Genomic DNA, 11,126 nt, shown 5'->3' with positions numbered 1-11,126 from the left:
ATGCCCCGACATTTCACGGAGCACCAAGCCATACCCGTTAACCCTCCAGCTGCAGTGTGTTGTTTACCTGCCCTCAGTACTTCACCTTGTCATAGGGAGATGAAGGCGCATACATTAACATAGACGGCGGTTTGTCAAACCACTGCATTTATTAGCGCATTAAGAGGTGAGGCCAGCCATATTCACCTGAGCTTGTTAGCACATATCAGTTCCACACATTCACTCTCCAGAATATATATGCCTGAGCAGCAGTGGCAGCTGGTTGATGCCACAACACATGCCGGAGGTAAATAATATAACCTGTGCCCCAAACTGGCAAAACCTCCCTTTAACTATAGTACAATTTGGATCTGGCAGGTGACTACTCAAAGTTTTTGAAGTTTTTGAGTTTGGCTAGTGTTTATTCAAACATAAACTACACTTTCTTTTATTATCATTATCAGCAACAGTTGGTTGTGAATTCATATTTCTGGTGACTATGACAATTATCTTTCATCAGGCATACCGTGAAGTTTGGACACACTTTCTCATTCACAGTTTTTTTTTTTTTTGGACTATTTACATCATAGATTCTCACTGAAGGCATCAAAAACCACAAAAGAACACATGGGATCATGTAGTGAATGTGAAATAACTCAGAACATGTTTTATTTTTTTTTAAATTTCCTCCAAGTAGCCACCCTTTGCTTTGTTGACCGCGCTGCAAACCCATGGCCGTCTCTCAATGAGCATGATGAAACCACTACTAAACAAAAGCAACAAGCAAGAAGAGATTTGTTTGGGCCAAGAAACATTTAGTAGGACCATCATTTATTTTTCAACAGGACAATGAGCCCAAACACACCTCCAGGCTGTGTGAGGGCTATTTCACCAAGGAGAGTGGTGGAGTGCTGCGCCAGATGACCTGGCCTCCACAGTCACCTGACCTCAACCCAGTTGAGATGGTTTGGCCCAACAAGTGATTAGAATTTCTGGGAAATCCTTCAAGATTGTTGGAAATCCATTTCAGGTGACTACCTCAAGAAGCTCATCAAGATAATGCCGAGAGTGTGGAAAGCAAAGGGTGGCTACTTTGAAGAATCTAAATAATTTAAGTTATTTAACTAAGTTTACTGCATAATTCCATATGTGTTCAATCTTAGTTTTCAATGAGAAACTATAATGGAAATAGTCATGGAAATAAAGAAAAAACATTTAATGAGAAGGTGTGACCAAGCTTTTGACGAATAGTATAAATAGTATTTGTTATGGGTGCAAGTAATGAACTTATATTATGGTAAATATGTAGTATTTTTGGGTGCTTTTATTTGGATACTTTTTGCCAGTATGTAATTTCACTCAAGCATGTGCATGTACTTTGGTACTTTTAAAATCAAAAGTTGCTACTGAGTACTACCACAATGAGAAATCATATTTAAAGTTTTGCATGCTTTTATACATAGAGTATAAAAAGTCATCTGCTATACTATCAACAATGCAATTAAATCAGGTGGGGGGAAAGAAATCGCAAATATTTGAGTTTTAAAAATAATATTTGTAAATTTACTTAAATCCATTTTTTATTTTTTATTTTTTAACTTTCTTTGTTTTATCTCATCTCCCATTATCTCTGCTTTCACCACCGATACCCCCCCGAACTCACTCTTTCGTTTCTACTCGCAGCCTTTTATTGCATTTGATTCATTCACATCTGTTCCCAGCACTGTTTGTTCATTATCAGTTTGTAAATAGAGCAGGTGATTCTGGGACTCTATTAGACGTGGATGTGAGAAGGGAACAGGGGAGTAGTGCAGGAGACAAGTTAGTGAAGGTGCGAGCCTGCTACTCACCTGACACAGCTGTGCCGGCAGCAGCGAGATGTCAGCGAATGCTGTTATCCCATCTATTGCCTGAGTGTGGTGTACTGCCACCAAGGTGTATTGTTAGTTCCCTGCTCCTGTCGAAGCTTGAGGAGGAGCTGAGGCCCAGGGCAAGATCAGACCGATGTGCAATGTGTAGACACACACAGGCTTACAAGTTTGTACACAGGCTTGTGAACGAGTGAGAATAGATCACAAAGAAAGGTATTTGTACTCCTGCACACAGGGTGTGATTTAAGAAGATTAAACAAAAGGGAGATGTCTTACATATAATAGGGGGGGTCTTTACCCAGCATGCCTTATTTATTCTAACTTCATTCTAAATCATGAATAAAAAGGAATAACTGGAGTTTAAGACTAATGTTTAGTAATGAATATAATGAAGACAAATCAAAATGTTGAAAAAAAAGTTTACAGGTAAAAACAATTCCAGCCTACGTAGAAGGTCTGACCTAACTGCCTTACATTTTCAAAGAAGGAGTTTCTAACTAGCTCGCGTTTGATAATGTTTTTAATTGATCAAACAGACAAAAACTACAAACTAATCTAGTAAGAAAACTCCTTTACAAATCTGACAAACATCATAATTCGTTTTTCTGTGCATGAAATATTTTAAAATACACACATACTGCATTAAAGAGTCATTAGTGAATTGGTGATCATCTTTTTTTTTTTTTTTATGTTTTATGATGCTCTAAAGAATCAGAAAGTTTCAATATGCTGGTGATAATAACCGAATTAAACTTTTTCAGTTGTCGTAGCTGCATGGAAACTGAATTAGGTGACAGTGACATTAAAGTAAAAAGTTGGCAAGATGTAACAGACGGCTCTTCACAAACACTGTATATGTTTTTACAAAAGCCAGCGGTGAGGGGGGGGGGGGAGGCAGTTATCATATCCATATCACCATGGAAGTGTGAATGTGTGGGACAGTTTGACTCCGTGTGATGAGAAACATCAGTGTATTAATGCCATTCAAACACATAAAAGTGGTCGAGCATGTGGGAGACAGCGATAACTTTGTCCTACGGAGGGACAATCGGCTACGAAAATTATGCATTTTTAAGCCATGCGTGTGCAGTATAGCTTTGGGTGGAGGAGACTGAAACACACTATTGTTTCCATACTTTCCCTGATAGCATATGGGACATATTACTCAGCTGCAGGTTCAAAGAGGGAACAAAACAACAGAGAATAACGGGGCCGAGCAAGAGAAATCCTGGGCTTTAGGAAGAGTCAATACACAAGCCTTGCGCTCTCATCAAATCTGTCCCTGGGTAATCCTCTAATGGTGTAATGTATGTTTGAGTGTAATGGTAGCAATAAAATTGGAATATAATTTTGTTGTTTTCATCAGGGCATTTGCTATTACAAGATTAAGAAACTGCACGTACACATTTATTTGAACAAATAATGTTGATTACCAGTAAATCTGATAAGTCAAATTGAATTATTTCTCCTAATTTGATTCTTTTCTTCTTCTTTTTTTTTGGGCCTACAGTGTTGTCTGTTCAAATTAATAGCCAACTCTTTTCTCTGGAAGAACAGATTACACGTATAACATAATAATACTTCAAGGAAATAATCTTTCAAAAATGAAGGGGAACATGAAGTAATAATCACTGCGAATTCTAATAATACAAAGTAAAATCAGAGCTTATCTTCATTTGTTTTTTGAGCTGATCATTCTATAGTGAGGCGGCATATGAACACCTAAACCTGCCATGATTCCTCCTCTGCCAAGCAGCTATGAGAGGAGAACACTGACCGAGTGAAAAGCCAAAGACACGTAAACACAACTTCAGACACCAGCATCAAAAGCTCGCGTATCAAAGTAAAGAAGAAAATGGAGACGAGGTCATTTGATCTGAAGAGAAAAACAACTCGGAGCAGAACAGAATGGGACACACCATAAGTGTGCCGCAAAGATAAAAATAAATCACTGCCAGTAATGATTTTGAAGTCATTTTGCACTGTAGATTGAATATCAGATATTAAACAATGGATACTGCACATATTGATGTGCACAGGGAGAAAAAGTTAATCTTATACACCCCTTGAGCATGCATGTCATATGTGTGTTTTTCAATGTAAAACAGAGCTGAAAGTAAGTGTGCGTGGTTTTACAGTGAGATATTTCTCCTGCCAGCCTCGTGGCTGTCGTGAAGGTAAATGATTGCATATTTATTTTTTGGGGGGAGTGAGCAGCGTCGGCGCAAGTGCTGAAGAAGCTGGACGATTAACTGGTGGAAAGCAATCATCACCGTTATTAGCCCTGTTAATCATCATTTTTCTTGAACCGGTGGCAAGACTTGCCTTACTTATGTTCTATTTATCAGCTCATCCAACTTTTATTTTTAACCTTCACCCCAACATCCTAACCTGCTCCTTCTTTGTCATAGCAGCAGGCAGGTGTCCTCCCTCTCCCACATTCCCATGGTGCAGCCGCGCGCAGCCCGCGGTCCCTGCATGGGCCACTGCGAGCGGAGAGAGTGAAGGTTAATTATGTTGGAGAGTCTCTTTCCTACCCTCCTTCCTCCCTCCTTTTCCCTTAGTCCCCTCACGGCATGTGGGCCCAGCTCCTCTGCTCCACAATCAGCTCTACGGTTGTCTCTTATAAACAAAGGGCATACTGCTCATAGAGGAAATATCTTAGAAAAAAAATAAAAGCTGGTTTATCACTGAAAGCTAATTATGATTCATTTTGGAGAGAAAAAAGGATTTTTTTTTCATGATAAGATGAATAACATATAGATGCCCATGTAAGCACATAGTCAACCACTGACTTTGAGCTACAGTGCTATAAGTAACATTAAATCATAACTTCAAGATAAAAAGGTTTTTTTTTTTTTTTAATTAAATAAAAACCGCATATTCAATATAAAACAATTTATTTTCTCAAAGAACCTCAAACCATATATATAGATTTTTTTTTTTTTTTTTTTTACTCTTCGAGTAGCTAAAGCAGTGCAAAGGGGACGTAACAGTGACAGAGAGTGATAAATGTTACAAAAACTCTTTTCCTCCCACATACACCCAAAACCTCATAACACCCCCTGAATGACAGGAAAGACAAAGAACCACCGATGTCAGTTTAATAGCACTCAGCCTTCCATCTCATTTACACATTATGAGTCATTTAGACGACGTACACGCTTGTATTCGCACATATTCACTCTAAAACAAGGCCAAGGGCCATCAGATGAAGCTAAAGATGATTAACGCCGATTGGGACAAGCACACACTCACTCCGCCTCCTCTGCACAGTCAAACATGGGCCCTCCGGAGGCCTCCCCCATCTTTTGGGCGAAGATGAGACTGTCAAATTGGTTTGCCAGCCACATTACTGGCCAACAGGGAGGCAGACGGAGGAAGGGAGGAAGAGAGGAAGGAAGGAAGGAAGGAAGGAAGGAAGGAAGTTTGGGTTGGAGGAGGAAAGCTGGAGCAGACTGAAGAGGAGTGATAGAGGGAGTGTAGTGAGGAATAGAGCAGAAAGTCTAAATCAGATTAATGAATGGATAAGGCATTATGTCCAGTGTGTGTTTGGATTCAACTGCCATAAAAACAATGTGTAACATAAGCTATACTGTTGTTTTTTTTTTAGTTGCTTTACCCAATTTTCAGTTCATTTCTGTGTAATCGATAGAAAAGTTTTAGTGGTAACCGTGAATGTTTTGTCATTTAAATACATACGTTTTCTAACAATATGGTGCATTGTGAGTATCAACTGTAGCAATTCTGCAGACTACTTACTGCATGATACTTAGCATGTTTGACTTTATTAGATAGCCATGGTTAACTTTGAGCTTATTAGCAGTGAGAAGGTGTTGTTTTAGTGATGGAGACATGTTGCAAAGGACCTGCCTACCTGAGCATCAACAACAGCATCCTGCACTTCAGGCTTAACTGAGCAGCTTCTCCTTTTATCACATCTCAAGCCTGTTCTTCGGTATCCCAGCTGAAACTGTGCCCATTCTCCTAAAAAATGATGATCACTGCTCATGGCATATTTCAGTAGATCGAGATGCTCTGGTGTCTCCGTGCCAAGAGTCCACACATGTACTTGACAGAGACACGGCACTACAGGCGTTGAATCATGACTCCCATGTTTTATCCATAAGTAAACGCCATATGGGTGCAACTGTACTATCAAAGGATAAAAAAAAAGAACAAAGGATTTATATAGTCTTTTTGATCAAAGTCTCACTACATGGGAGTAGTATATTTTCTGTTTTCACGCACACAAACACACACGAGCACGTGCAAAGGCACACATGCAGTGACAGCCACGGCCAATCGATTTGCCATGCTCTTCCACAATGCTGACGATGCTCGAGTGGACAGGCTCCTGGTTGCTTGGTTCACAGAAAAGGGTCCCTCAAATGAATGTATTTTTACCTCTTGCAGGACAATGTCGGATAGGGAAGTAAATAATTAAAGGAAAGGGACCCTTTTTGACTGCATCAACCCTGCCACTGCTGGTAAGCTCTACTATCCATTGTGACTCCATTTTTGCCCGTCCTGCTCAGGATGACCTTTTTTTTTTTTTTTTTGTCTTTTCCCTTTTTTTTCAATTCTCATTTTGTTTTACACACATGTGCCCTCCCTGCATGGAAACCCTTCACAATAAGGCACTGAGTGTTTGCATTTATTTTTTTTTCATTTGATTTGAGTGCTCAGCTGATCTGTGAGGAGCAGACCGTGTGTATGTCAATGCTGACACTGGTCATTGGTTGCTTGAGTTTCCTTTCTGTGTTATGCAGTTTTTATTGTGACATGTGTGCCGTGGGTCTCCCTTTATTTCCTCAGTCCTCCTCGGCAGCTGTGAAATTGGAGAAAAGGGGCACTGAATTCCATTTTCATGCCCATTTCACTTTGCATCCTTTGGCATGGCTTTGTGTGCGAGCTGAAATCCTCTCTAATTGTATCCTGGCTTAAGCATGGCACTTGTTACTGAGTTTCTATCATCGGCTGTAGCACATTGTGTGATACAGTTTGCCTCGTGTTTGGGAAAAATGCTCATCTTAATTAAATCCAGAGCTACATAAAGACATGTTCATTGAGGTGCTCGATTAAGCCACCTCCAATAGGGAACGAATGCGATAATGCTGTCAGGGCCTAGTGCTAATACGCTATCCAGTTCCCCTCGATTATCACATTACCACAGCTCGAATCAATTGATAAACTCCCATTCAATATGGTGGAGTATTTAATTGAGTCAGACTGTATTGGATTTGAGGGCTGAGCAGTGCAGACATGCTGACAGTGGTAAACACTTGCAGGATGTTCTCTTGCTCTCTTCCATTGCTGTGTTAGAGCACTTCGTCTGCAGAGAGCGTGTGTGTGTGTGTGTGTGTGTGTGTGTGTGTGTGTGTGTGTGTGTGTGTGTGTGTGTGTGTGTGTGTGTGTGTGTGTGTGTGTGTGTGTGTGTGTGTGTGTGTGTGTGTGTAAGGTGACTTTACAATATGGAAAAATAAAACGTTGCGTTGATGAAAAAAATTAACTGAAGTTACTTCTGGTGATTAAAAAAAGTGATGCAGATTTGTATGCACCTGTCTCATTATGATCAATAACAGTGACTCTTTTCCCACATTAGGCACAGCTCCAACATCAACCTGCACCGCAAACTGCTGACCAAAGAGCTGGACGACATTGTCCTGGACCCCCAACACTTGCCACTGCCCAAGGACCTGCGAGCCGAGTTACTGGCCAAGATCTACGCTGGCCACCAAATGGGCCTGGACCCTATTTCTGGGATGGGCTTCGGAGGCGCCGGCCTTGGGCCCGCTGGCCTGAACTACATTGCCCATTCCCCCATGAGCAATGAGTTTCCCCACCATTCTCTCAACCTTAAAAACAACCACATCAACGGCTTCTCTCGGGCCCAGTCCGACGACTACATGGTGTTGGACCTGAGCACTACGTCCAGTGTTCAATCCAGCAGCAGTGTCCATTCCTCACACGAGTCTGATGAGGGCAGCGACGAAGGCATCCTACTGGATGACCTGGAGGAGGAGGGAGAAGAGGATGAGGAAGAGGGCAACAGTGAGGGAGAGGACTTCTCCCAGCGGGTCGAAAGGGGGCATCCGGATGAGACTGGAGAACTCAAGGAAGGACGGGGTGAGGGGTTGGACCCCTCCTCACCTTTCCTCCTTTCATCCGCCGGAGGCAGCAACAGCAGCGGGATCCTTTGTAACATCTGCCACAAAATGTACAGCAACAAAGGGACCCTGCGCGTGCACTACAAGACTGTGCACTTGCGCGAGATGCACAAGTGCAAAATCCCCGGTTGCAATATGGTGTTCAGCTCCGTGCGCAGCCGTAATCGACATTCTCAGAACCCCAACCTCCATAAAAACATGCCCTTCTCGACAATAATAGACTAAAGAATGACTTGCTCCTCTCCTGTCAGTGTGCCCGCTCTTCCCCTCATTCCTCATCCTTATTCCCCATCAAAAGACCATCAAATACAAGCCTGTATGCCTCTTCCCGTCCTCTGTAACGCCGTCTCATAAAATTAATTGACTCTTAACTGCAGTTTATAATTGTGTCCTTTGACTTTTCCTTCTTTGGAAGAACTGAATGACACTCTCGAGTGAAGAGTTTGCTTTATAACAAAATTCCAGCCGGTATTTTTTATCATACTTCCCCTCACCCCACATATTTTCCTTTCTAATTCTCCCCCACTTTGTGCTGATGTCCATCTCCAAAGAACCCATTCAAACTCTTATTTGTGACTTTGCCTGCAGAAATGATAGTACTGAGAAAAAGAAAAAATCTTTGTGTATGTATTTGTGTAATGATAGCTTTTAAATGAACCCCTTACAAAAGCATGAACGCTTCATTTGTAAATAATGTCCCAAGAGGCTTTTGCTGTACAAGATTTGTGTTGATGGTTGTTTGCTTCTTTTCTCTCTCTTTATGGTTTTATGTTACAGTCCCGTACAATACTTCCAGCTATAGGCAAGAAAGAGGTAGCATCTTACTAGCGTGACTCATTTATGTTAGCTTCAAAGACACATTTTAAAACTGAGTCCTAGGGGAAAAAAAGAATATCATGTGACTTGTTTTATCTACTTGTTAGATATCCAGAGGTTGCCGGCATGCTTTTTTGGGCTACTACACTGATATCATTCTTTGTATTTCTATTGATTTTTTTATTTGATTTTTTTTGTCTATTATGTTTATGAGCTTTAGTATACCAATTCAGTTTTTGCACTTTGCATCTATACAAGGGGATGTGTAATATTATTATGATGAGGATTTTTTGCAATGGTAACTTTAGGTGTTGTTTGGGGTCATTGATGGCTACAGTGCCGAGAGAAGTGACAGTTCCTTCAACATACTTGTGCCAGTTCCTTTTTGCACATGCTCAGTTTTAAAGAACGTTTCACAACAGAAAACATCGGGCCTTCCTGAACAAAACCTGAGATCTTTTCCCATTGCTAAAACACACATTAGGAATTGTGTCCAAAGTGTCTTGTTTCAAAACAAATCCAGGTCATGTTGAGTATGAACTGCTGTTTCACAGACACAAATGAGTTAACAAGGATAAAGTCGCTCCTCCTCCTTTGTGTAAGGAGTTCCGTGAATGTTTGTCAAAATCACTAAATTTAAGTCTTGACGTTTATCTTACTAAACTAAGCATGCGATTATTTTGTCAAACAAAATTAGCCATGCAAGAGCTGGTGTTTGTCCTCATAAAAGGTGTACTAATGGATTATCATTGTCCCATAGGTTTGGAAAAGGAGAGAAAAATGAGAAATAGTCCTTCAACTGTGACCAAAATTTGTGTTTTCTTCTTGGAAAAAAAGTTAAAAAGAAAAAAAAAAAAAAAAAAGCTCCTTCAGTGTGACATTGTACTTAAAATCATACCCCATTTGATTAACATGATGCACTTGAGTCTTAAAAACTATTGCTGTGATATTTCTCTATTGGTTTCCATCGTTTAGTGTCGCTTCCTGTACTATTCAAAAATGTCACCATTTCTTGGCTGACGGTTGCAGCCATTATCGAAACATGTCCACGACTGTCTTACGGTACAAATATTTCCAGTAATTGGGCAAAGTAGCCGAGGGAAGGGGTATTTATTAGTGGGTGATGTATCTTCATGGAGATGTTTTTTTTTTTTGTTGTTTTTTTTGTCCGGTATAAGATTATTTTTTTGTAAAAAAAAAAGGCAAAAAATAGAGATTGTTCCTCAGTGTGACTTGTTTTGTCGATGTGTTAGCAATGCCATGTATTACGTTACAAGGAGATTTCTTCTCTTACTTGACTGGTGCTACACACAGTGGGGAAATATGCAGTGTTATGTGGTGTGCTGTACAGTATTCAAAACACCTTACATCCATAACAGTGTTGAAGTTCCACACTTAAGCCATTTTTGCAATACAGGCGTGACCTATCGGACTGAAATATTTCATGTCTTCTTTTGGGAGTCCACCTATGTGACATGTGCAGTTTTTAGTCCTCTCTTCTCAAAGATAAAGAGGGCGAGACAGGGAGCTGATTCTGATGGAAAGGTTGCGGAGGTGGAAGGCTGACTAGGGAGGAAAGGATGACAGCAACGATCATTAAAAATGTGCTGCTTCTCTGTTACCTGGAGGCGTCCCGCCATCCCAGCTTCTTCTGTCTAATAACTCACTTGTCACTTTGTTACGCTGCCAGACGCCAAGCTTGCTGACAGGACTGTGACACTGACGGGAGAAAAAGGAGGGAAAGTGAGTGTTTGCTCCGAACAATTTAATTTGACTCATTCAATTAAGCTGGAATCAATTCATCTATTCATTTTCTACGCATGCTTTTTACTTATTCGGGGTCGCTGGCAATTCAGTTCAATTGAATTTCTTCCCTTCGCTCTGTTTTTCTCTTTGTCTATCAGAGCGTAGTCATTTAACAGCCGCCTTACCCATTTCTTCAACCCGCCACTCACTTACCACCTCCACACGCCACAGCGCAGATCCTATAGGGACACGCACTAATAGTGTATGCTTAAGTTCACCGGACGGCCATGGCATAGGAAAAAGGGATGGGTAATTGCCTGTTTATCCCAAGTGAAGGGAAAATTGAGTACAGGAACCCCTGCCTTCTCCCAGGAGTGGGTTTCACTGAGGCGCTCGCTGCCTCATTCACTCATTCAGTCCCCCAGGCCCTCGCTCTGGCAGAAAAAAAAAAAAAAAAGTGCTACTCCGGGAACCCTGCTGTCAGCTGTCTCTCCAACACACAGCCATAGAAAACGAAGGCGCGCGCAGACGAGAGTGGCACACA

At 41.1% G+C, this 11,126-nt stretch overlaps 1 protein-coding gene across 1 annotated transcript in view; it reads left to right on the top strand.

The window, feature by feature from the left end:
* The window catches only part of bnc2 (basonuclin zinc finger protein 2), a 158,708-nt gene extending 148,994 nt beyond the window's left edge, over positions 1-9,714 (top strand). Inside the window, exon 6 of the mRNA XM_080464093.1 lies at positions 7,456-9,714. Coding sequence (XP_080320219.1) covers positions 7,456-8,245 — 790 coding nt within the window. The 3' untranslated portion in view covers positions 8,246-9,714. The remainder of the gene's footprint in view (positions 1-7,455) is intronic.
* Positions 9,715-11,126: the final 1,412 nt, after the last annotated feature.

This window comes from Lipophrys pholis, assembly GCF_963383615.2.
Source record: "Lipophrys pholis genome assembly, chromosome: 5".
In the NCBI taxonomy this organism is placed as follows: Eukaryota; Metazoa; Chordata; class Actinopteri; order Blenniiformes; family Blenniidae; genus Lipophrys; species Lipophrys pholis.
Note: the sequence above shows the minus strand (reverse complement) of the source record. Positions and strands in the feature narration are given on the sequence as shown.